We start from the raw sequence: 21,378 nt of genomic DNA, 5'->3' as shown, positions 1-21,378 counted from the left end.
AGCCACCCAGGTTCCCTTTTATCTTTTTTTAAAAACTGAGTTTACATTTCCATTCTACTTTCTCTCACAGAATTTAATCCTAATGAATATGGCTTTATAACTTTAAAATCTTTTACTGATGATCTTTCTTGCATTCTTATAACAAAAACATATACATGTACATAAGTTGAAATGTAACGTTTAAATTTTATTTTGAGAGAGAGTGAGCACACACATATGAGCAGGGGGAGGGACAGGGAGAGACAGAATCCTCAAGCAGATTCCACACTGAGCATGGAGGGGCTGGGTCTTGATCTCACCACCCTGAGATCATGACCTGAATAGAAAAGAGTCTGTCACTTAACTGAGCCACCCAGGCACCCTGAAATATTATTTTTAATTACCTGTGACCTGTGAGGTGTTTTCCAATTTTTGAAGATTTTATTTATTTATTTGACAGACAGAGATCGCAAGTAGGCAGAGAGGCAGGCAGAGAGAGAGGGGGAAGCAGGCTCCCCGCTGAGCAGAGAGCCCAATGCAGGACTCGATCCCAGGACCCTGGGATCATGAGCTGCGCTGGAGCAAAGGCTTTAACCCACTGAGCCACCCAGGCGCCTTCCAATTTTCAAACAAATTTGAAGAAAAATCTAACTGAACATCAACTGGATAAAGTATGTAATGTTGAATCACTAAGGTGTATACCTGAAACTAATATTATACTGTCTGTTAATTAACTGGAATTTAAATTAAAACTTGAAAAATAAATAAAGCATTAATAGATTCTGATGCTATTTTTTGGCATATAACTCAGAAGTGGTTCAATGAATCGAGTGGCATTGCCATAGCAAACTCTTTGTATTTCTAATTATTGATGTGAACAAAGTTTCCTACATATCGACCCATTTATCTATCTCTCTACCTAACATCACAGGTAATTAAAAATAATATTTATATTATTTATTAATGTATCTCAAACTCTTAGAATAATGTCTAGCATTTAATTTCTGCTCAATAATTGATTTTTAATAAAAAGCATTGGAACTGCAGATATACTTCATTCAGTTAAGGAAAATGTCCCTCTAATATCTTGTTGTCATCCACACTTCTAGAACGTAAAATCTCAAGAGTCAACCCTAATAGAAATGATGTACTTTGAATACCAACCATGTGTCAGTGTGGGTTCATCAATTGTAACACTTATGCCCTTCTGGTGGAGAATGCTGACCATGAGGCCAGTTATGCATGTGTGGGGACACAAGTCACACTCAACTTTACTGGGAACCTTAAACTGCTCTAAAAAATAAAGTCTAGGGGTGCCTGGGTGGCTCAGTGGGTTAAAGCCTCTGCTTTTGACTCAGGTCATGATCCCAGCGTCCTGGGATCGAGTTCTGCATTGGGCTCTCTGCTCAGCGGGGAGCCTGCTTCCTCCTCTCTCTCTGTCTGTCCCTCAGCCTACTTGTGATCTCTGTCAAATAAATAAATAAAAAATCTTAAAAAAATAATAAAATAAAACAAAATAAAGTCTACTGGGAAAAAAAAGGTCACACAAATCTGAATAGTAGGGCATTCTACCAAATTGCCCAGGTAACCAAAAGTAAGAAAAGTTCGAAAAACTGTTACAACCAAAAGGAGTCTAAGGAGAAATTGTGACTAAATGTAATGTGATAACCTGGATGAGATCCTGGAACAGAAAAAGAACACCAGCTAAAGACTAAGGAAATCTAAATCAAGTAGGAGTTAATAATAATGTATCAATATTTGTTCTTAATTATAACAAATGTACCATACTAATGTAAGATGTTAATAATAGGGAATATTTATAATAGGAAATTGATGATGATCCTATAGGAACTCTCTTCAATTTTTCTGTAAATCTAAAACTATTCTTAAAAAAAAGTTTGTTTTTAAAAAAATCTAATTTTCCCAGCCAGTCCCAATTATCAACCAATCAACTAAATTTGAGTTAACGTCTGTCTGTAAAGGTCTACTTCTACCTTTCTTTTTAAATAACTGTGTTAGTCCTCCTCCTCCTTAAGGCAAGTGTCTTAATTTTGAATTTGAATTTCAGACAGCTGGTTGAGAATGCTGGGTGTGGGTGGGTCAGTAGGTGGGGTGGGGATAGATGCAAACGGCTCACAGGCTTGCCTAGGACTGGTGACCTAGATGGAATTGACTGCTGCTGTCCTTAGTCCTTAGTACTGTTTGCTCAGCTTTGCCCATATGAGACCCTCCCGCCAAAGCACTGCATTCTCTGGAGGCAGTCCAAGGATGAAATCAGTGAGACCAAGACTTCTCATTAGTCTAGGCATTCAGAATATTTACAGGAAGGACAAGATCCTAAATTTCTGCATCCAATTTTAATCCTAAGGAGATATGTATAAAGCAGAGAAAACCAGCATGTCCTGCTGAGATTTTCATCAATATTTCGAAATTAGTCCTTTATTTGCTGCCGGATGGTTTTACATCCTTTAACTCCTCCCCTCACCGGAACAATGTATTAGGAAGATGGGGAAAGTACAGCTTTCTGTTCTAACGTGGAAGAAATGCTTTTGGGGAAAGGAGTGGAAGTAAAGCCGAGCTAGGGTGAGACCAGAACGCAACCTGAGCTACAGAATTTGTGGGGCCCACAGCAAAATAGAAATGGAGGGCCCTTCTTAAAAAAATGATTAAGAATTTTTTAAAATTAATTTTTTATTATGTTCAATTAGCCGACATATAGCACATCATTAGTGTTTGATGTAGTGTTCGATGATTCATTATTTGGGTATAATACCCAGTGCTCATCACAAAATGTGCCCTCCTTAATACCCTGTCCTCCAACCCTCTTTCCTCTGTTGCCCTCAGTTTGGTTCCCGGAGTCCAGAGTCTCTCATGGTTTGTCACCCTCTCTGATTTCTTCCCATTCAATTTTCCCTCCCTTCCCCTATGGTCCTCTGTGCTATTCCTTGGAGTGAAAAGAAGGGGCACATATACTCCAATGTTTTTGGCAGCAATGATTAAGAATTTTAAGGCCATCATAGCAGAGCATTAAACCAAGGGCAGGCCCTGTGCTCCTGCACTGATCACACATGCCCATGAAGCCTGCCCAGCCTGAAGGCTTTCAACATAAGATACTTCAGGGGATAGGGAGTTTTCGGGAAGACTGCCTAAGGGGAGGACTTGGAAATTGATTCCTTTACTATTCTGGGTATTCATTCCTCCCACAGAGTATCTGTGTATCCCCTAGAGGTCTATGAGTCCCAGCTTGCAAACATGGTTTTAACCAGTTTTCAAAACCAGTTTTAACCCAGCCTGAGGTTTCCTACTGGCTTAAATCCTATTAGGTTCATGCTTGAATGACACATTGAGAGTGTTTGTCTAGTAGAAATTTTTGGAATCGAGACTATTTTGAGAAAATATGCTTTTAGTTCATTTGTCATAATTGCTTCCTAACATCAAAAAACTGTAAAAGGTTATTTTAGTTTCTTTTGCAGCCCCTGTGGAAAACACTACAGAGATTCCTGAAAAACTTAACAAATAGGAATACCATATGATCCAGTAATTTCACTACTGGGTATTTACCCAGAGAAAACAAAACCACTAATTTGAAAAGATCTATGCTCACCTATGTTTATTACAGCATTATTTTCATAGTCAAGCTATGGGAAGCAACCCAAGTGTCCATTGACAGATAAATGGATAAAGAAGATGTGGTGTATATATGTATATATAAACTGTAAAATATAATTCAGCCATGAAAATAAAAAAATCCTGCCATTTATGACAACATGGGTGTACCTAGAGAGTATTATGCTAAACGAAATAAGTCAGAGAAAGACAAGTATCATATGACCTTACTTATAGTAGAATCTAAAAAGACAACCAACCAACCAACCAACCAACCAACCAGAAAAAAAAAAAAAAAGTGGAAACGGATCCATAAATACAGAGAACAACTGGTGGGTGTCCGAGGGGAGGGTGGTGGGGAGCTGGGCAAAATGGATGCAGGGAGGTATATGCTTCCAGTTCTGGAACAGGTAAGCAATGGGATGAAAGGTTCAGCACAGGGAATATAGTCAATGTGTTTTAATAGGGTTGTATGGTGACAATAGTTACACTTGCGGTGAACATAGCACAGTGTATAGACTTGTTCAATTACTTTGTTGTACACCTGATACTAATGTACCCCTGTATGTCAATTATACTTCAATGTGAGAAAAAAAGACTATTCAGTTTTTCTCTTGAGTTATTTCTGTTGACAGCATGGAAAAAATCATAGCTCTGGGCAGCCCAGCATGCATTCCTTATTTTGTATCTATGAAATCTGCAAAATAGGAAGGCCAACTATATCCTAGCAGATACCAAAGAAAATGGAAAAGTAAAAGACCTTGAGAAACCCTGTAAATATGGTACCTATGAGATGAAGGTCTTAAAGTTTATGACCCTTATTAAAACATTCCAACATTAAACATTGATTTAAAAGCATATGTTTGAAATGTAAAAGAAAAAAAGAAAGTAAAACTAAGCAACAAAATAAAGATAGAGCTATATGAGAGTGAGACCATGGAATAAAACTGCCATTCTGAAGGGTCACTTTGACTGTGACCCAGGGTTATTCAAAGAGGGTAGATGGCTCCTGAAGAATGACGGGACACTGTTCTGCAGATATCTGAGCTGGTATCACTGGGATATGGATATACACTCGACGTGCTGAGAAGTTGCTGCCCTCGGGACTCTGGGTTTATCCTATAGTTGGTGCAAATTAATTTTGCTCTGTTGGTCTCAATAAATACCCCATGAGTTTCATTTAAATAAAAAAGCATAAGTTGAAGTCTTTGTTGTTTAGTGCTTCAAAACTTAGAACCTCAAAGGATCACGCACTGAGCATTTCATCTGAGCTCTTTTAAAATGGGCTGCTTCTCTTTTTCATCATGATCATGACATTTTTGAGCCTTAGAATGCATATTTTGTGTGAAAATATTAGAGCTGGTCTAATTGTATCCTGAACTGCTTAGTCAAGCTATTTTGACTCAAAGAATTCAGGAAACACCATTAATAGGAAAAATGCCAACTTTTCTTTCTTCTTATTTTACTATTGAGTATATTTAGGATCCAAGAGCTTATATAATTTATAAATAGTTGCTCAACACAATGAACATTTACTTAACATAAAAGCAATGTACTAAAGGAGAGCCTAAAGGTCCCATTCTGGACTCTGTTCTGCTGTCAACTGATGACTTTTCAGTAGGAGAATATGGTCAAAGCTGTTTTATACAAAGACTAATGTTCAGGATGATTTAAAAAGAGGTATTACTGGGGTTATTGAAATCTTCATGGCTATTCATTACTAAGATTTTCTATTCATGGAATACAGTATAAAATGCTGAAATATTAGAACTGACAGAAACTTTACAGGTTTTCTGTTCCATATTCCTTCTTTTATTACAGCTATTTGGAGAGCTCTGTTCCCAATACTGACATGGATTATAATTTCTGTGACACTAGATAATTTGTTCGCTAATTACTTTACTACATATATCTCCCCTGTTCTGTAAAACCTTATGTTCCTCCCTAATGGGAAGATATAACATTACCTGGATGTGGTTCCTGATATCCCACCTCGTGCTTCTGTCCCCGTCATTCCGGTGTGTCCCTGCCTCTGAACTACACTCATGCAAGTCCTACCAGCTTTCATCTTTTCCATAAACTTATAGCTTGTTTTGTTTGTTCATTTGTTTGCTTACTTTGAATATTGCCCTTCTCTGAATTTCTCTTCTTCTTTCTCTCTCTGATGAATTATTCTGTTCAATCTTGTTTGGTACACAGAACATAGACTTTGGTATGAAGATCTACATTTAGGGTATAGTTCTGAGTATAACATTTGTAAACCTTAAAAGATTATGTTAAACTTTATAAAATTGTTGCTGTGAAACCAAATTAGGTGGGATTTATGAAAACACTTTGTAATGTGAGAAGTCCTACACACATTCTAGCAATGAGAGGCAAACTGAAGACTCAGAGAAGCCAATAGGAGAGCTCCTCTATGAATCCAAAACCCGGGAACCAGGAATGGTGTAAGTTTCAGACTGAGTCCGAAAATCTGAGAACCAGAAAAGTTGGTAGTAGAAGCTCCGAGTTGGGAGTCTGAAGAAGACTGCTGTCCCAGGTTCAAAACAATTTGTTGGGGAGAGTGAATTCCCTCTTACTCTGCCTTTTTGTTCGAGTCAGGCCTTCAGTGGACTGGATGGCACCCACCCACACTGGGGAGGACAGTAGGAACACCCTGACACATGTGTCCAGAATGATGTTTAACAAATATCTGAACAGTCTGTGGCCCAGGCAAGTTGCCACATAAAATGAACCATCACATCCCATGAATCCGATGACTGATCCTATGGATCTGTGCATCAGGAGGGAAACTATTTTGCTGTAATATGGCAGTCAGGATTTGGTTTGCCTGGGTGCCAAGGGCAGAGGCAAGCCCATCATTTGGTACCTAAGTAAGGGTGTGAAAGGGGAGGCTTGAGTTAATCTCAGGGCACTCTATGTGTGCCCCTTTCAGACATAAGAAAGTCCCTTGTTGGGGAGAAAGGGAAAAAATTAGTGCATAATGGTGTCCTCTAAAATGTAATGTGATGTGTACTGGAAAGTAATCTTATAAATAACCTACCTCTCACTGCAAGCAGAACTCCCTGTTTGACATCTCAGGCAGGTCAGGAAGCATTCTTGCTTCTTGAGATAAATGTAATAACATTTCCCCCCCACTTTTCTTTTTTTCAAATGTGTGTATATAAAAGTTCCCAGTGAAGATATAAAGAAAAAGCCCATTTTCTGTATTTTCCCCATCTTTATGATAGTATGAAACTTTGACTTCATTCAAACAGCTTTAATTATTTCTTTCTCTTAAAAAGTTACCCATTTGAAACAAGCTTTTGCTTGAAAACTTTTGTCTCAAGGGAGCTATCCTACCAGAGTAAACAAAGAGAAGTAAAAAGCCCTGCCTTGAAATTTCTTAGTTTATCTCTTCTCAGATTATTTCTGTTTGTCCTACTTAAACGTAGGGGCTTCCTCTAATCCAAAACACAGGACTGTTTTGAAAGGAAACTAATACACAGGGAAGAAATCCTAAAGAAATGAAAATGACTTTACTCAGATATTTCTTTTTGTGTGTGTCAAACTACCAACTATAGACCAGACATAGATGTAATTATCAACCATTAGCAGATGAACAAATAAAATTGCCACTGTTTATGTTGTTAACAAAGTACAAAGGTTTTTGTGTATTTTTTTTCACAATAACACATTTAACATCTATGTAGTTCTCTGCAATTTGCAAAAATCTCTCTGAAAAGTCTCAGATCCCCCAACTCATCTGACCCTTATAACTGCTTCTTCTGGGCTAATGTTTCTCTTAAGACATATCTTTTTTCTGATTAATACCTTGTTTATTATTAAGCCTAAGCAGGACAGACTATTTAATATTGTCCCCAAAAGTTATTTTACCCAGTATCCTGTGCCCACTCAAAAAGTCAGAACTACTTTTTTTTGTTTGTTTCTGGAGAAATGTCCAATTGGATAAGAAAACTTTTGGGAACAATGACCAAGCAATGACTAAATCTTTCAGCAAGAATCCTCTTAACTTTACTTAAAAAATAATCAGATCCCTAGATTCTGGTTATATGAAGCCGATTAAATTGTCTGTATGCATTTGTAGGGTATTCACCTTTCTGTCTTTTGCATTACTTTGCTGAAAACCAAGTTCTATGAGTAATTAACTGCTGAAAAGTTAAGCAAATGATCTTTAGTGAGATGGTAATTGTTAAAGATTTAAAGCTAAATAAATTGTGTTAAACATGTGTTTATCAAGCAACAGTTACTTTAAAAACTTTCTAGATTTGCTCCATTGAAATAATTGCCTAGCAGATGGGTTAGGTCTTCTCTGTTTTCCACACTTTTGCTCTTCCCATTTTGTCCAAGTTCCTGAGAAATTCTTAACTAGGTAAGAAAATTATTCACATTCTCACCTTTGCCTTCCATGAGGCTACTGTGTCTCTTTCATCTGTAAATCATGTAAATCTAATGTAGTTACATTAATATAGACATAAATAAAATCTGTATTATTAAAATCTAAAATTTTATGAGCAACTATACATTTTCAGTAACCTGTAATGCTATGTTATATCATTAATGTCATCCTTATAAAAGTATTTGCATCTGAATTTATTTTTAATTTTTTCTATTTTATTTTATTATTTTCATCCTAAGTGTACTCTTCAGTCCTCATCCCCTATTTCTCCCATCCCCCCACCCATCTCTTTTCTGACAACTATCGATTTGTCCTCTATAGTTAAGAGGCTGTTTCTTGGTTTGTCTCTCTTTTTTTTCTTTGCTCATTTGTTTTGTTTCTTAAAATTCCACATATGAGCACAATCATATGGTATTTTTCTTTCTCTGACTTATTTTGCTTATCATAATACTGTCTAGCTCCATCCAGATTGTTGCAAATGACAAGATTTCATTCTTTTTATGGCTGAATAATATTCCTTAAGTATACTTTTATTGAAAAATTTCTGCTCTTCAATTTCAATTTTACTCCTTTATATAAAATAAAGGAGTAAAAATCTGTTTCACTAAAAAAATTTTCTATAAAAATTTGTTTCTATAAAAATTTGTTTCACTAAAAAAAATTTAGCCTATCAACCAAATTAACACCTACTAACGCTTTTATGTGTAAATCACCTTATTGGTTCTAAAGTAAAAATGGACATGATACAGTCTCAATATAAAAGGAGCCTGCTCTATTTGATAAAGAAGTAAAATGAGTATTATAAAACTATGACCTATGTAAATAAAAGTCTATGATGCTCACATAGTGAATGTAAAATACTGGAAGTGTCATATACTCATGAACTCATCAAATGAATGGTTAAAAAGAGGTTTCAGTTTGATTGCCCTTGGGCCGAGGGTGTGAAATGCACATATTTGATAATTTAAATTTATGAGGGCCGGAACTTACAAATTAGAGATTTTCACTGGACATTGCAAAATTCTTTTAAAAATCAGAACTCATAGAGACATAGGGCCCACATTCCTTCTAGAACCTGAGTGGGTCCAAAAGGAGGCAGGTCTATTTCAGAAACAATTGTGCAACATTGAGACTCCTTGTAAGGCTCTAGCTTGTTACACTCAGTCCAGCTCATTCATTGTGATCCTGGCCTCTGTATATGGCTAAATTTTCAAACTCTGAGTTAAACTGATCACTGCTGTGGACTTTTGGGAGAGAAAGATACCACAGACCTGGCTTCACAGGTCTTAAAGAAGACAAGGAATCATTGGTCTCCGGGAATAGACAATAAGATGACATGAACAAAAGCCCAAAGACAAGAAAGCAGAAGGTGTGTGTCCTGAGAAATCCAGTTGGCTAAGTCACTCTATTAAATGTAGCACCCAAAGGATCTTGAGGAGGATAGTGACTCTAGTATACTCTTTTATCTAACTAACCTGTCCCTGAAATCATTACAATCTGTCAAGTCAGGACTTGCATTTCCTGCTAGTCTGCTTAACCTCAAAAGTAGTAATGCTCAGTGATTTCCACTCCAGGTGACTGACCTGCAGCGGACGTGATCTCCCTGGCATGGCTGGCGCCTGGCACTCAGAGCCACTACTAGGTAATATGTATGGGCCTCTATAGGGGATAAGTAACTAAGAATACCTTCTCATGTGGCTATTCCCATAGCCTATAAATAGCTGTCAATCACTGCGGTTCTAAAGTTCAAAAAGTCTGTTTCTGGATTATGCTAAAGTTGAGAGCATTATAATATAAATGTCTGAGTTTTTATTTGTTTAAAGAAAGTGTTGGGATTACATATCAGGAAAAACAAGAATATATGACAGAAAATTTTAAGTGAACTTAACTGTTTATACTTTTCAGAAAAGGCTGGTTTTTTTTGTTTTTTGTTTGTTTTTTACTGGCTTAGATCATTTTTTCTGAAACTGAAGGATTACGGTGAGTAAAGAAAAGCAAAATATCAAAGGACTATTCATTTTATAAGTAGTGGTCCTTGTAAAATGAAACATTTAAGAACACAACAAAAAAGGGGGCTATTGGGGGTACGTGATACATATTTCCCAAGAGGTCCTGGAGATTGGTCACCTTTTAGAAGCCGAAGGAAGCAATCCATGACAGCTGAACTGATTAACCCAAAACCCATGCTCCCAAGACAGTACACAGAACAGACATCACGTTATTAGAGAAATATTTATTACTCACAAGGGATTCTTTTGGGGTAGGAAATGCCCCCCAAAACCCTCTCACTGGAAATTCTGGAGAAGTTTTCTGTCTAAATAGTAGAGACACATCTTTGCACACAGTGCCTTCAGGAGTCTCGAGAGTGGCCAGAGGCCACTGGGCAGCCTGATGCCCACAGGTGGCCTTTGGGTGGGGCGCAGTCTCCCTGAGGGGCATGGAGAGGGGATACTTCTGATGTGGTATCTGGTCCTTAAATGCCACAACTTTCTGGGGCTGTCTGTCCTTGTTTCTGAGCTGTCTGTCCCTTCCAGGAAGGCCTTGGCCAGCAAAGACAGCTTCTTGCTGGCAGGACCTGGTATTTGTCTCCTTATGGGCAGGAACACTGTAGTTTAAAGGACACCCTGGGACAGGCTGTGCCTGGGCCTGCACTTGTGCTTTCTGCTGAGTTTTCCCAAACTTGGTAGGGCAGGGAATGGGCTGCTGAGGGCAGGTGTTGTCTATTGCACGCCGATGCCCCATTCTCTCCTCTTGGACCTTCCCAACAGCTGTCATGATTTTCTGAGCTTCAGGCGTCCCGGTAAAGGCAGCTCTACTGTTAAGTAGGCCTCTGCTTTCCATAGATGATAGGGGACTGGGCTTCTCCTGAGAGTTTTATTGCCTTTTGCATTTTATCCCAGGAGTAAGCCATTGCAAAAAAAATCCTTCATTTGTTTACTGAAAGACTTTCAAGAGGAGGCTGACCCTGCTGTGAAAGGCTTTCAGGAGACAGCTGACCCTTCTGTGATAGGTTCTGGGAAGGCTGGCTTCCCAGCTTTACTTCCAATACTGCATCCTGAGTAGGGAACCTCTTCCTCAATGCCACATCTTTAGTAGGAAACCTGTCTGTTCTTGGTTGGGATGTTCCCAGTCCTGCATCTCTTCCACCATGCTCTTGTGCCTTGGAGCCCCGAGGCCTCATGGTCTCTGCAGCAAGTGGGGGATTCTTATTCTGGCACTTCCTTATGACATGCTTAGGGACCCAGGGCTCCTGCTGTTGTTCCAAAGTAATTTCTATGTCCTCTGGATGGACACACAGCACCTGGGAAGCTCTCGCGACCCCTCGGGAGACACCCTGGGCATGAGGTCAGTGAGGCCTTATAAGTCAAATGATCTGAGGCAGGGGGCAGGCCAGTGTATTGGGCTTGGGCCTGGCTAAGCTCCCTGTCTTCCAGCGTAAGCTTTAACTCATGCAAGAGTTGTTCTTTGAGATTCAATGATTTAGGATCTTGTGGAACTGGTATGTTTGGTGGGATGGTGGTTTTGACTTGATGCTCATTCCCCTTTATAATTCGGGAGCTAACTGGCTTGTTGGTTGTCAAGATGCTACGTTGTGATTGATGTGTATGAAATTCCTTGGTCCTGAATCTCTCTCTGGACTATGTGGACACAACAGGTTCTGGATTCTTCTTCGTTATGCCTTGTTGCCCTCGTCTGCTCTCGTTGGAATTTTCCCTCTTATCCTTTGGCTCATTGCCTTGCCGGCAGCTTTGGGGGTCATCTGTTGGCTATAGTGAGATGTTTGACAGGTTTAAGAGTCTGTCTGCCATGCTTAGTTTTGGGGACATCCTCGACAAGCTGACGGTTGATATTAGAGGATGATTGCCTCGGAATTCTCTGCTCTTCCTTGCCCACAGTTGAGGTGGCAGGGCGAGGATGATCCAGAATGGGGGCTGAATTTGCCGTTCCTGCTTTGTCTCCGTGGAGAGATTTCAAGCTTCCTCTAAGGGAGTTGACGCCCCCAGGTTTCGAATTTGCCGCAGGAATCCATTTGGTTGAGCAGGAGGGGCTACAAGGGGATGTGGCCTTTCTTGATTTAAAGATCTCTATGGATTCAAGGACCCTGGGGGGAAGGCCCCATAGCATCCTCCAACGAAACCTTTTAATATGGGCTTCCAGCATCTGTTGTACACGAGGCTCAACAAAGGGAAGCTCCTGGCAGGTATTCAGGGAGTAGTCCTCAATCTCTGATGGTGGCAATCGTCTTTGTTTTATTTCAGCCTGGGATTTCTCATAAGGAAGTGAGGTCTGCTTCATTGTATGCCATGAATTATGCACAGTCCCAGGGAGCTGACCCTCACTGATTTCCTCAGACTTTTTGTGCAAATGTATCTTCAGGACATTTTCCAGTGGTCTCTGACCTGTAGTGTCCACAGACACCGCGGAGTTGTTCTCTGATGGGCTCCTAAGTTCTTTCTCCGAATCATGCCCCATATCGTTATCTGAAGAGCTCTCTAGGTGACTCAACAGAACATCTTTTGGGCCATTCTCTGGGCTGTGTCCCTGACCCTTGTTCAGGTTGTCATTGTCCTTCTCCAGCTCACCGTCCTCTAGCTGAAGCATTTCTGAGTCGTCGTCACTGACGCTTTCAGTGTCATTCAATTTGCTCAGATTCTTAGGGATCCATGAGCGTCCACGAAAGCGCTGCGACTCAGGTAGCTGTGAAAGAGTACTCGGACGGCTCATCAGGGCGAGAGACTCATAGATCCTGCGGGGAATGCCCCACCGGTGCTGGATGAGCCTCTTTCGAAGGTGACTCTCTAGTTTTCTCCGAAGCTCTTCATTCAGAGGAAACTGTCCAGCAGGGACAGAGATTACAACATGGGCCTTGGTGGCCTTGTGGCTGAGAGAAGGCTTAGGAGCTGAAGGACAGGAGTCCTCCTGGGATCTTTGGACTACAGTAGGTAAACCCCACACACGTTTCTGTACCTTCTGCAACACGTTCCATTCCAGGTGTTGCATTTCTTTTGGCGTGAGATTCTCCAATTCATTCCGAGGTCTGTGAAAAGACACTCCACAGATCTTGATGTCGGGTAGAGGACCAGATGGCAGGATTGGGAGTGGGGATTGAAGGCGGGCCTGGGGCTGGACACGAGGGCTAGGGAGGGGCTGGGTTTGAGGCAGGAGTTGAGGCGGGTTCTCAGGCAAGGAGGGAGGAAGTGGATGGGGAACTACTGGGGATTCCTGCTCTGGGGAGGCATTCGAGATGTGATCTGAGGCCTCAGCAGCAGGGAAGAAGGACTCACTATGTGGAGTTTGCAGACCCCAGAAGAGCTGGATGGGGGTTTGCTGTAAATGGCCCTCCTCCAAGGTTGTAGGATATGGGCGCTGCTGATGCATATGCAGCTCCTTTGATTGGTCTTTGCTGCTCCAGAAAGGGAGGGAGGATGCCAAACCATGCCTATCAACAATTGCTTGTTTGGCAAAAGAACCCTTTGTTTCCTTCCACAAGAGGAAGTCACTCCTCTTTTGCGTTTTTTTCTCTAGAAGTGCCAGGGCATCAGGGCTGAGAAGTGAGAGGTTACCAGGCTCTACAAGGTTGGCTGCAGGGTCTCCCCTGGAAGAAGCCTCTGAAGAATGGAGGGCCAGAACCTCTTGAAGGAAATCACGTGGAGCCAGGTTTGAAGGGAAGAAGTCTTTGGCATGAGTTTGCCACCAAGGGAGGTCTAAAATTGACAAGCTGGAGGGGTCAATGCCTAGGATTGTTGGGACATAAGTAGACAACCCACCAGACCTATCTGGGGGTGAGCTCTGGGGAATAGGCTTTCTTGAGATTGAGATCGGTTTAGATGGAGGCACAGTTAAATTGCAGTCTGGCGGTGGTGAAGCAGACCGGGTTGGTGGTGCGTGATGACGAGCAAAGGTCTCCGTGGGATTCACCCTCTGAGACCACTCCGGGAAGGGGCTGACATCTTGGGAAAGGGGAGGGTCCAGAGAGAACGTGGTCCTTAGAGGCACTGTCCCTGTGTGGACACTATGGTCTGCTGTGTGGGCATGATGTGGTTGGACGGGAGGAAAGGCAAGGGGCTGGGGTGGGAAACGGTCCCTTGGGAATTTGGAATCCAAGGGAGGCAAAGGCTTTGGTGGCAAAGAATCACCCAGTGGCGAGGGTGGAAAAAAGTCTGCCACAGGGATCACTGGGTTAGGTGAGAAGATGGAGGCAGGTGGTGGGGATGGCTTAGGTAGAGGAGCTGGTATTAGGTCTCCTGGAGGGACTGCTGAGAAGTCAGGGGAGAGAGTGAATGATGAAGTAGTCACAGGAGCTGGGGAAGCCAAGGGAGTCGAATCTTCCAGGGCCTGCAGGAACAGCAGCTGATTGATCTCAGTCGTTGTGCTATTACACACCTCACAGGAGGGGTCTGGACATAACAGTTGGCGAAAGTGGGTGGTATCATGATGCCGGCCGAGGGGGCTGCAGGAGACAGGAGGTACAAAGCTGCAGCCAGGACCAAAACCAGGGGAGGAGGACAAGCAGGACTGACAAGGGAGGGGCCACCTGAAGCCTGCTGTCCCTTCACAGTGCCCCACCTTTATGACTTCACAGAGTACTCAGTAGCCTTCACCCCACTCTCTGTTCCTATGGCAACCCCCTCCCATGGCTATGACAGACTGCAGTGAATCCTGCAATTGCATAAAAGGTGCTCCAAGAGGCATCAGGATAGAAGGGGAGAGACTGGTCACCTCCTTAAAACAGAGATCAGCTTCCGGGTCTCCTCCACTTCTCTTCGGTGCCATCTGTCATCTGGGAAACCAAGAGAATGGGTTATGTAGTGAAAGTAGAAACATAGGCAATAATACAGGAGTCCTCTCATGGGACAGCCTTGGGCTGTGGGACTCTGAAAGCCCTGATAATCAATAGGTGAGGGCAGATGGCCAATGATGTGAAGCTGGTTAGTAATCTTGCTTCATGTATAAAGTATTTTCATGTAAATTATCCCACGTGATGATCAGACCACCTCTGTGAAGCAGAGAGGTCAGTGGTTACCTCAGGGAAGACTCCTGAGTATCCGTGATGTCACAGAGCTTTCGCAAAGTCAGGAGACAGAAGATCTGACTCTTGACATCACACACGGCCAGCTATCGGGCAGCACTCGTGGTCCAGACCCATCACTGCTTCATGCTCAGTAGTGGTCAGAGCAGGGCATCTGAGAAGGGTTTTGCACTCTGGCTGCATTTCCATGAGCCTCTCCTCTGAGGCCTCTGTTTTCTGAGAGGGACTGTACCTACTGGCTCGCATCCTCAGAGATCATGGCCTGGGCCCTCATGGAGAGGACAGCAAAGATCAGTCTTGGAGAGCTCAGCTGGAATAGGCAGAACCTTACCTTCCAGAGTCCCACCTTTCCTTCTCTTCTTGGCTCTGCCCTGATGCTAGAACAAAAATAAAACGAATGAGGGAGGCTGGAACCTATGTCTTACTCCTCTCTCAGAAGTGGAGACATTCTTTATCCAAGAAGACTAGGGCTTTAATTAACAGAACTTTGTGTTCCTTGCTTTTTTCAGTTTTTAAGGTGATAAAATATTTTCAATATTTACTACTTTGTCTGGGAGGTCCACACTTGGTATTCTCAGTCCGAAGTCCTTTGTTCAATGAGGACATAGAAAATGAAGCCTGACAGTCACGTCTGTGCTCCCTTAGGCAGGACCCTGTATCCTAGGTCATAGCTCAGACCCCAAGCTCTTCTCAGAGGCTCAGCACTGTTCTCCTTATAGCCCAGCATGAAGGAAGGATTGATCGAGTGATGCTCGACCTGGGAAAGGGACTCATGATCAAGTGCTGGGAAACGTGGTCCTTTTACACAGACCCCATACTCTCAAAATAACTGTAATAATCTATGTTGAGCTCCCCCGCCCCCCAAGTATTTCTTACGTTTTGGGAGGTTTTGGTTTTCCAAGTTGGAAATGGAATCCGCACCAGGTAGCACAGGAACAGAAGGAGCAATCCCAACCCACACAGGAAGGTGAAGTTGGGGTCAGTCTCCATGCATGTTGAGCCAAAGCTCAGACATGGTTTAGTATCGCTATTCAGAAATGAGAGAACACTCCAGTGTTTGAACTCCATTGTCTGAATCGCAAGACAGCCCATACTGTGCACACGCTGAATATATATCCTCCGCAGGCTTACATCACAGAGCACTGTCACAAAGAGTTTCTGAGGGTGGGGGAGGTGACAATTGAACAAGGTGTGTCCACAGCCCCTCCCCCACTCACTAGCTCAAAAGACCCCTCCACCCCTCCTAGGTCCTTCAGGTTTGCCATCCTATTTTCCCACGCCTTTACATCGCTTATGGAATTTATGAAATTTTCTGTTTGTTCCATGTATAATGCATGTATTACCTGGGTGCCCCTTTAATGTTTGAGACCTTGACTTGGGTCTTACGAGGTCCATGCCTTGAATGTCTGCAAGGCTACCTGGAATTTCTGCTTGTACCCTGATCTTTACACTCAGGATCATATAGGTCCTCAGATACATCTTTCATATGCAATGTGTTTGCCTGGGACACCTGGATGGCTCAGTCAGTTAAGTGACTGCCCTCAGCTCAGGTCAGGATCTCAGGGTCCTGGGATCAAGCTCCACACCTGGCTCCTTGCTCCGTGGGGAGCCTGCTTCCCCCACTCTGTCTGCCTGCAGCTCCCCTGCTTGTGTGCTCCCTGTCAAATAAATAAAACCTTTAAAAGGAAATGTTTGCCTTATATGAACCCAGATAGAGACCGTAAAGTTCTTTCACACTTCGTTTTTTACATGTTGCCCAGCACATTTCAGTTTTTCTTTTATTCAGCCTTTAGTATCTTTAGTCAGAGAGGCTGACTCAATTAAAATCAATAATGCGTTATTCAATAATCCCCAAACGAAAATCAATAGAAAACAAAAGTAAATAATTAAACCTTCAAATGGTCTTGGGGGTAACTCTGTAGCACTCGTATTCCTCAAGTTAGTGAAGTTAAACTATATAAAAGTTTGGGGGCAAGCTAACACACACACACACACACACACACACACACACACAGACACACACAGACACACACACACACACCCTGTTTGACAAAACAGTCCAGTATATTTCATATTGAAGAATAAAGCGTTTTCTCCTTTTATTTCATTCGTTCATAAAATATTGACCCCAGTTGTTTTTACTCTACCTAAAATACTGTGTTCTGCACCTCAATACCCTAATAGGTGTACAAATCCCTTCTCAGTGAGTTGAAGCCCTGTAAGAAATGCCATAGACCGGGTGGCTTAAATGACACACATATATTTTTCATAGTTCTGGAGGATGGGAATTCCAAGATCGAGGCACAGCAGATTCAGTGTCTGTTGAGACCTTCCTCCTGGTTCACAGGCAGGTGCTTCTTCTCCCTACAACCTGATGTGGCAGAAAAAGTGGGCGAGAGGTCTCTGGGGTCTCTTTTCGAAGGATACTAAACTCATTCATGAGGGCCCCACCCTCATGACCTAATAATCTCCCAAAGTCCCCATCTCCTAATACCATCACATTAGGATTAGGGTTTCAACACATGAATTTGGGGAGGAGCACAAACATACAGTTCATAAGCTCCCCAAAGGCCAGGATAGGTTACAGGGTGCTAAGTAAGCTACTGATCCCCTCTGGTGGCAGGGTGGGACCCAGGAGTGTCACAGCCTTACTGCAGAATGTAGCTTGAAGAGCCTTACCTGATTGCCCTTGTGGGCAGTGCATATCCTTTCCTAGGAGTGCCTTGCCATGAAAAGGGGTTGAGAAGCTCCACCCTATATTATCCCCACGTATGTTTGAAAATCAACTCCCTGTGACCGTTTTTCCAGGCTCCTTTTTGTCAGGTTTAAATAATCCCGGTATTTCCCTCCACTCTTCCTCCGTCTTTTCTAAACTCTTTTATCTTCATGACAGCTGTCCTCTGAACTGCCTCCTAACTTCTCGTGTCCTTCTTAACCTGGGATGCCCTTTATTTGACACCCCTGGCCTAGCATTATTAACTTGGTCCTCTGTGAAAGGGTAGGACAGCCTTCACCCTGGCCCAGCAGAGTCTCCTTTCAGTTCTGCAGGAACAGGTCACCTGCCTGGAAGATGAGACCTGCCAAGAGCCACCGCTTCTTCCTCATCCTGACATGCAATCTCAGCCACATTTTCATTTAATAAACAGTTACTTTTGGAAGCCAAGAGACACAAACACCTGTTAAGTCCTGGCCTCTGTCCTTAAGGACCTCATGGTGCTGTTCTAGGGAAAAGCCCTGTACCGGTTGAGAGTTACACAGGGCACAGCACAGGTATCCTGCCACATTTGGGAACTGCCAGGTGATCTCTGGAGCAGAGGAACAAAGGGACAGGTACTGTGGGCCACAAATGCTCACACACACCATGCTCCTTAGAAAGGCTACTCTGCATCCTAATCTCTGTGATTATCTGACACAAATTAATGACTCTTTGAGAAGGTAGTCGAAGAACAGCTTTTCTCTTTTAGAAGGGCCTATGTGGGCCAGATATCCTTATGTACATTGATGTGCCTTGAGTTAAAACTTTTCTCAGAACCTGGTAGAAGTGCCTTCAAAATTTAAAGGAACGAGACCTGAAAGGTATATCTATAATCTCACCAAAAATAACCTCCACTGAGGTTCAGTAGGGGAGGTTCCCAGCACTTCTCCTCCTACACTAACAGCAAGTATAAATGATTTGCTACTTTTTCAAGAAGTTTACGGGGAGCCACCTCACAATCACCCCATGATGTAAGCAGCTCAGGTATTACTGGGTCTCTATTATGAAAGAACAAAACTGAAGCTCGGAGAGGGTAAGTGACATCTCTAGATCACTCAGCTATAACTCGTAGAGCACTGAGGATGAAATCCCCAATGTTCTCCACACCTCTATTTTAAATAATAAGTGATATCCTAAAAAGCCATCTTAGTCCTAAAATTAAAGCCGCTGTGTGGCTGAGAGTATCCACTTTGTCTATTCAATGCTGGCAAGGTTTTTGGTTTTTTGAATGGCACCTATGTTTATTTCTTCCAAGAAAAGTATTTTTCCCACATACCTTCTACCTTTTCACCAAAATACCTTATTGTCATCTCTACCAGTTTTAAACGATAATGTCATTTTTTTGATGGTTATATGTATTTATTTCTTCTCCCCATGCTACCTAGTCATTTAATAGTTGAAACTCTTACAGCTTCATTATTTAGACTATAAACTGTTGAAATTAAGCCCTGTATCATTTCCTTACTTGACTCGCCTACATCCCCTTGCTGATGAATCAGTCTTGGCCTTTGACACCCAATCGTTTCCCTGCCTTCTGAAGAGGGTTTGCCTGTAATGACACTTCCTTTTTTTTCCCCCTCTCTTATCCTGCATCCACAGTTTCACCATTGTCTCTCCCAAAGGAAGGTACACTTCTAGCTCGCCCCCCTTCACATACCCTCCCTTGACTGCAGGACGTATGTCTGTTAAGAAAAATCCCTCCACATATCTTTGAGTTTCTGGAATTGTTTTAAATAGAAAGTGTGGTCTTAACTGTCCCAAAGGCCCCTAGGACTCACAACTTTAAAAACATCCTGTAAAGTCTGAGCAAGATACGTTCCACCCCCCAAAATTTCCAGGTGAGAAGGGGTTATAAACATGGCACAATGAATTTATTTTTCAAACCTGGCCTTGTTCTCAAAGAGGCTGAGAAACTGAACCAGATTAAAGGAAACTAAAGATACACAGCAACTGGATGGTAGTAGTCATCCTAGACTAAATCCTGTAAAGAGGTTTACACACACACACAAACACACAAACACACACACGCACAGAGGACATTACGTGATAAATTGATCAAAATGGAATGTGACTGGGAGATTAGTTAAGAATTTTATGTCCATATGACATTTACCGAAGGAGATAACTGTGGTGTCAGAGAATATTCTTTTTCCTAAGAAATACACAATGAAATATTCAGGGAGAAAGTGCATGATGCATGAAATGTATTCTCAAATATTCAAGAATGTATGCATAGTTCTCATAGGCACCTATATGTCTTCCTATATAGAGAGAAGGGGAAGGAGGAAAGGAGAGAGAGATTGTAAACAGGTCAAAATCATAATAGGTACATCTGGATAAGGGGTAAAGCCTTACCATCTATGGCTTTACCATCTATGCAACTTTTCCACATAGGGAGAAAGTGCATGATGCATGAAATGTATTCTCAAATATTCAAGAATGTATGCATAGTTCTCATAGGCACCTATATGTCTTCCTATATAGAGAGAAGGGGAAGGAGGAAAGGAGAGAGAGATTGTAAACAGGTCAAAATCATAATAGGTACATCTGGATAAGGGGTAAAGCCTTACCATCTATGGCTTTACCATCTATGCAACTTTTCCACACCTTTGTTTTCAAATACATTTTAAAAATGATTTTAACCCAACCGTTGAGATTTCTGACCTTGATTCCAGAAGCTAGTGCCTCCACCATACTCCGACCCCAGATGTGTGCAATGCCAACTTTAAAACAGTTGTCTCAGGTTCTGTCCTATGCAAGAAACCTGGGATCCTCTCTGCACATTGGAAACATGCTAACATTTCAACAAGATTTTACAGAACCTGCAAAGAGCACCCCCATTCAAAAAAAAATTTAGAAATTATACGCAATATAAAAGAAACAACAAAGAACAAAAATTCTACATGTTTACTAACACAGAACCCCTAATTTCCTATTTCTCTGGTGCCACCAGGTTGCTCTTCCCCCGGGTTTTGCAGTGTAATTGGTTTGCCAGCACTTTGTTTGCTCTGCTAGTCAGTTTCCGCTCCTCCACCAGATTCCCATCTTCCAAAAATGTGTTGACAGCTTTTGTTCTTTATGCTCCCCTTCTTGTCATCCTTAAGCACTTATTTTTAAATCCTTTCCTTGTTTTAACAGCTTTATTGAAATACAGTCCACACACCATACAATTTACCCATTTAACGTGTATAATTCCTTGATTTTCAGTATAGGCATCACCACAGTCAATTTTAAAACGTTGTCATGACTCAAGAGAAACCAATCTGCAAACTTTTGCTATCATTCTCCTCTCTCTCCTCCCTCGAGCTCTAAGATGAGTCTGTTTTCTCTTTTGTAGATTTCACTCTTCTGGACACTTCATGTGAATGGAGTCATATGTGGCCATTAGTGACTGGCTTCTTTCACTTAACATGTTTTCAAGGTTCATCCCTGTTGTGGCATGGGTTGGTCTTTTTTATTCCACAAAATATTATATCATAGGGATATCTTGTTTTAATTTACCCATTTCTCAGTTGATGGATGTTTGAATTGTTTGCGTCTTTTGACCTCATAAATAAATAAGATACCTATAAACATTTGCTTACACGTTTTTGTGTAGACCTATGTTTT

General features: G+C 41.9%; 1 protein-coding gene across 1 annotated transcript in view; it reads right to left on the bottom strand.

Annotated features, from left to right (window-relative positions):
• The window catches only part of LOC308337897 (spermatogenesis-associated protein 31D4-like), a gene marked incomplete at both ends in the record, with an annotated part of 30,920 nt that overhangs the window by 7,212 nt on the left and 2,330 nt on the right, over positions 1-21,378 (bottom strand). Inside the window, 4 exon segments of the mRNA XM_080831441.1 lie at positions 10,274-10,858; positions 10,862-10,908; positions 11,827-14,459; positions 14,705-14,765. Of these exon segments, the coding sequence (XP_080687567.1) occupies positions 10,274-10,858; positions 10,862-10,908; positions 11,827-14,459; positions 14,705-14,765 (3,326 nt within the window).

The sequence above is a fragment of the Martes martes genome (genome assembly GCF_963455335.1).
Source record: "Martes martes genome assembly, contig: scaffold_99, whole genome shotgun sequence".
Lineage (NCBI taxonomy): Eukaryota > Metazoa > Chordata > Mammalia > Carnivora > Mustelidae > Martes > Martes martes.
Note: the sequence above shows the minus strand (reverse complement) of the source record. Positions and strands in the feature narration are given on the sequence as shown.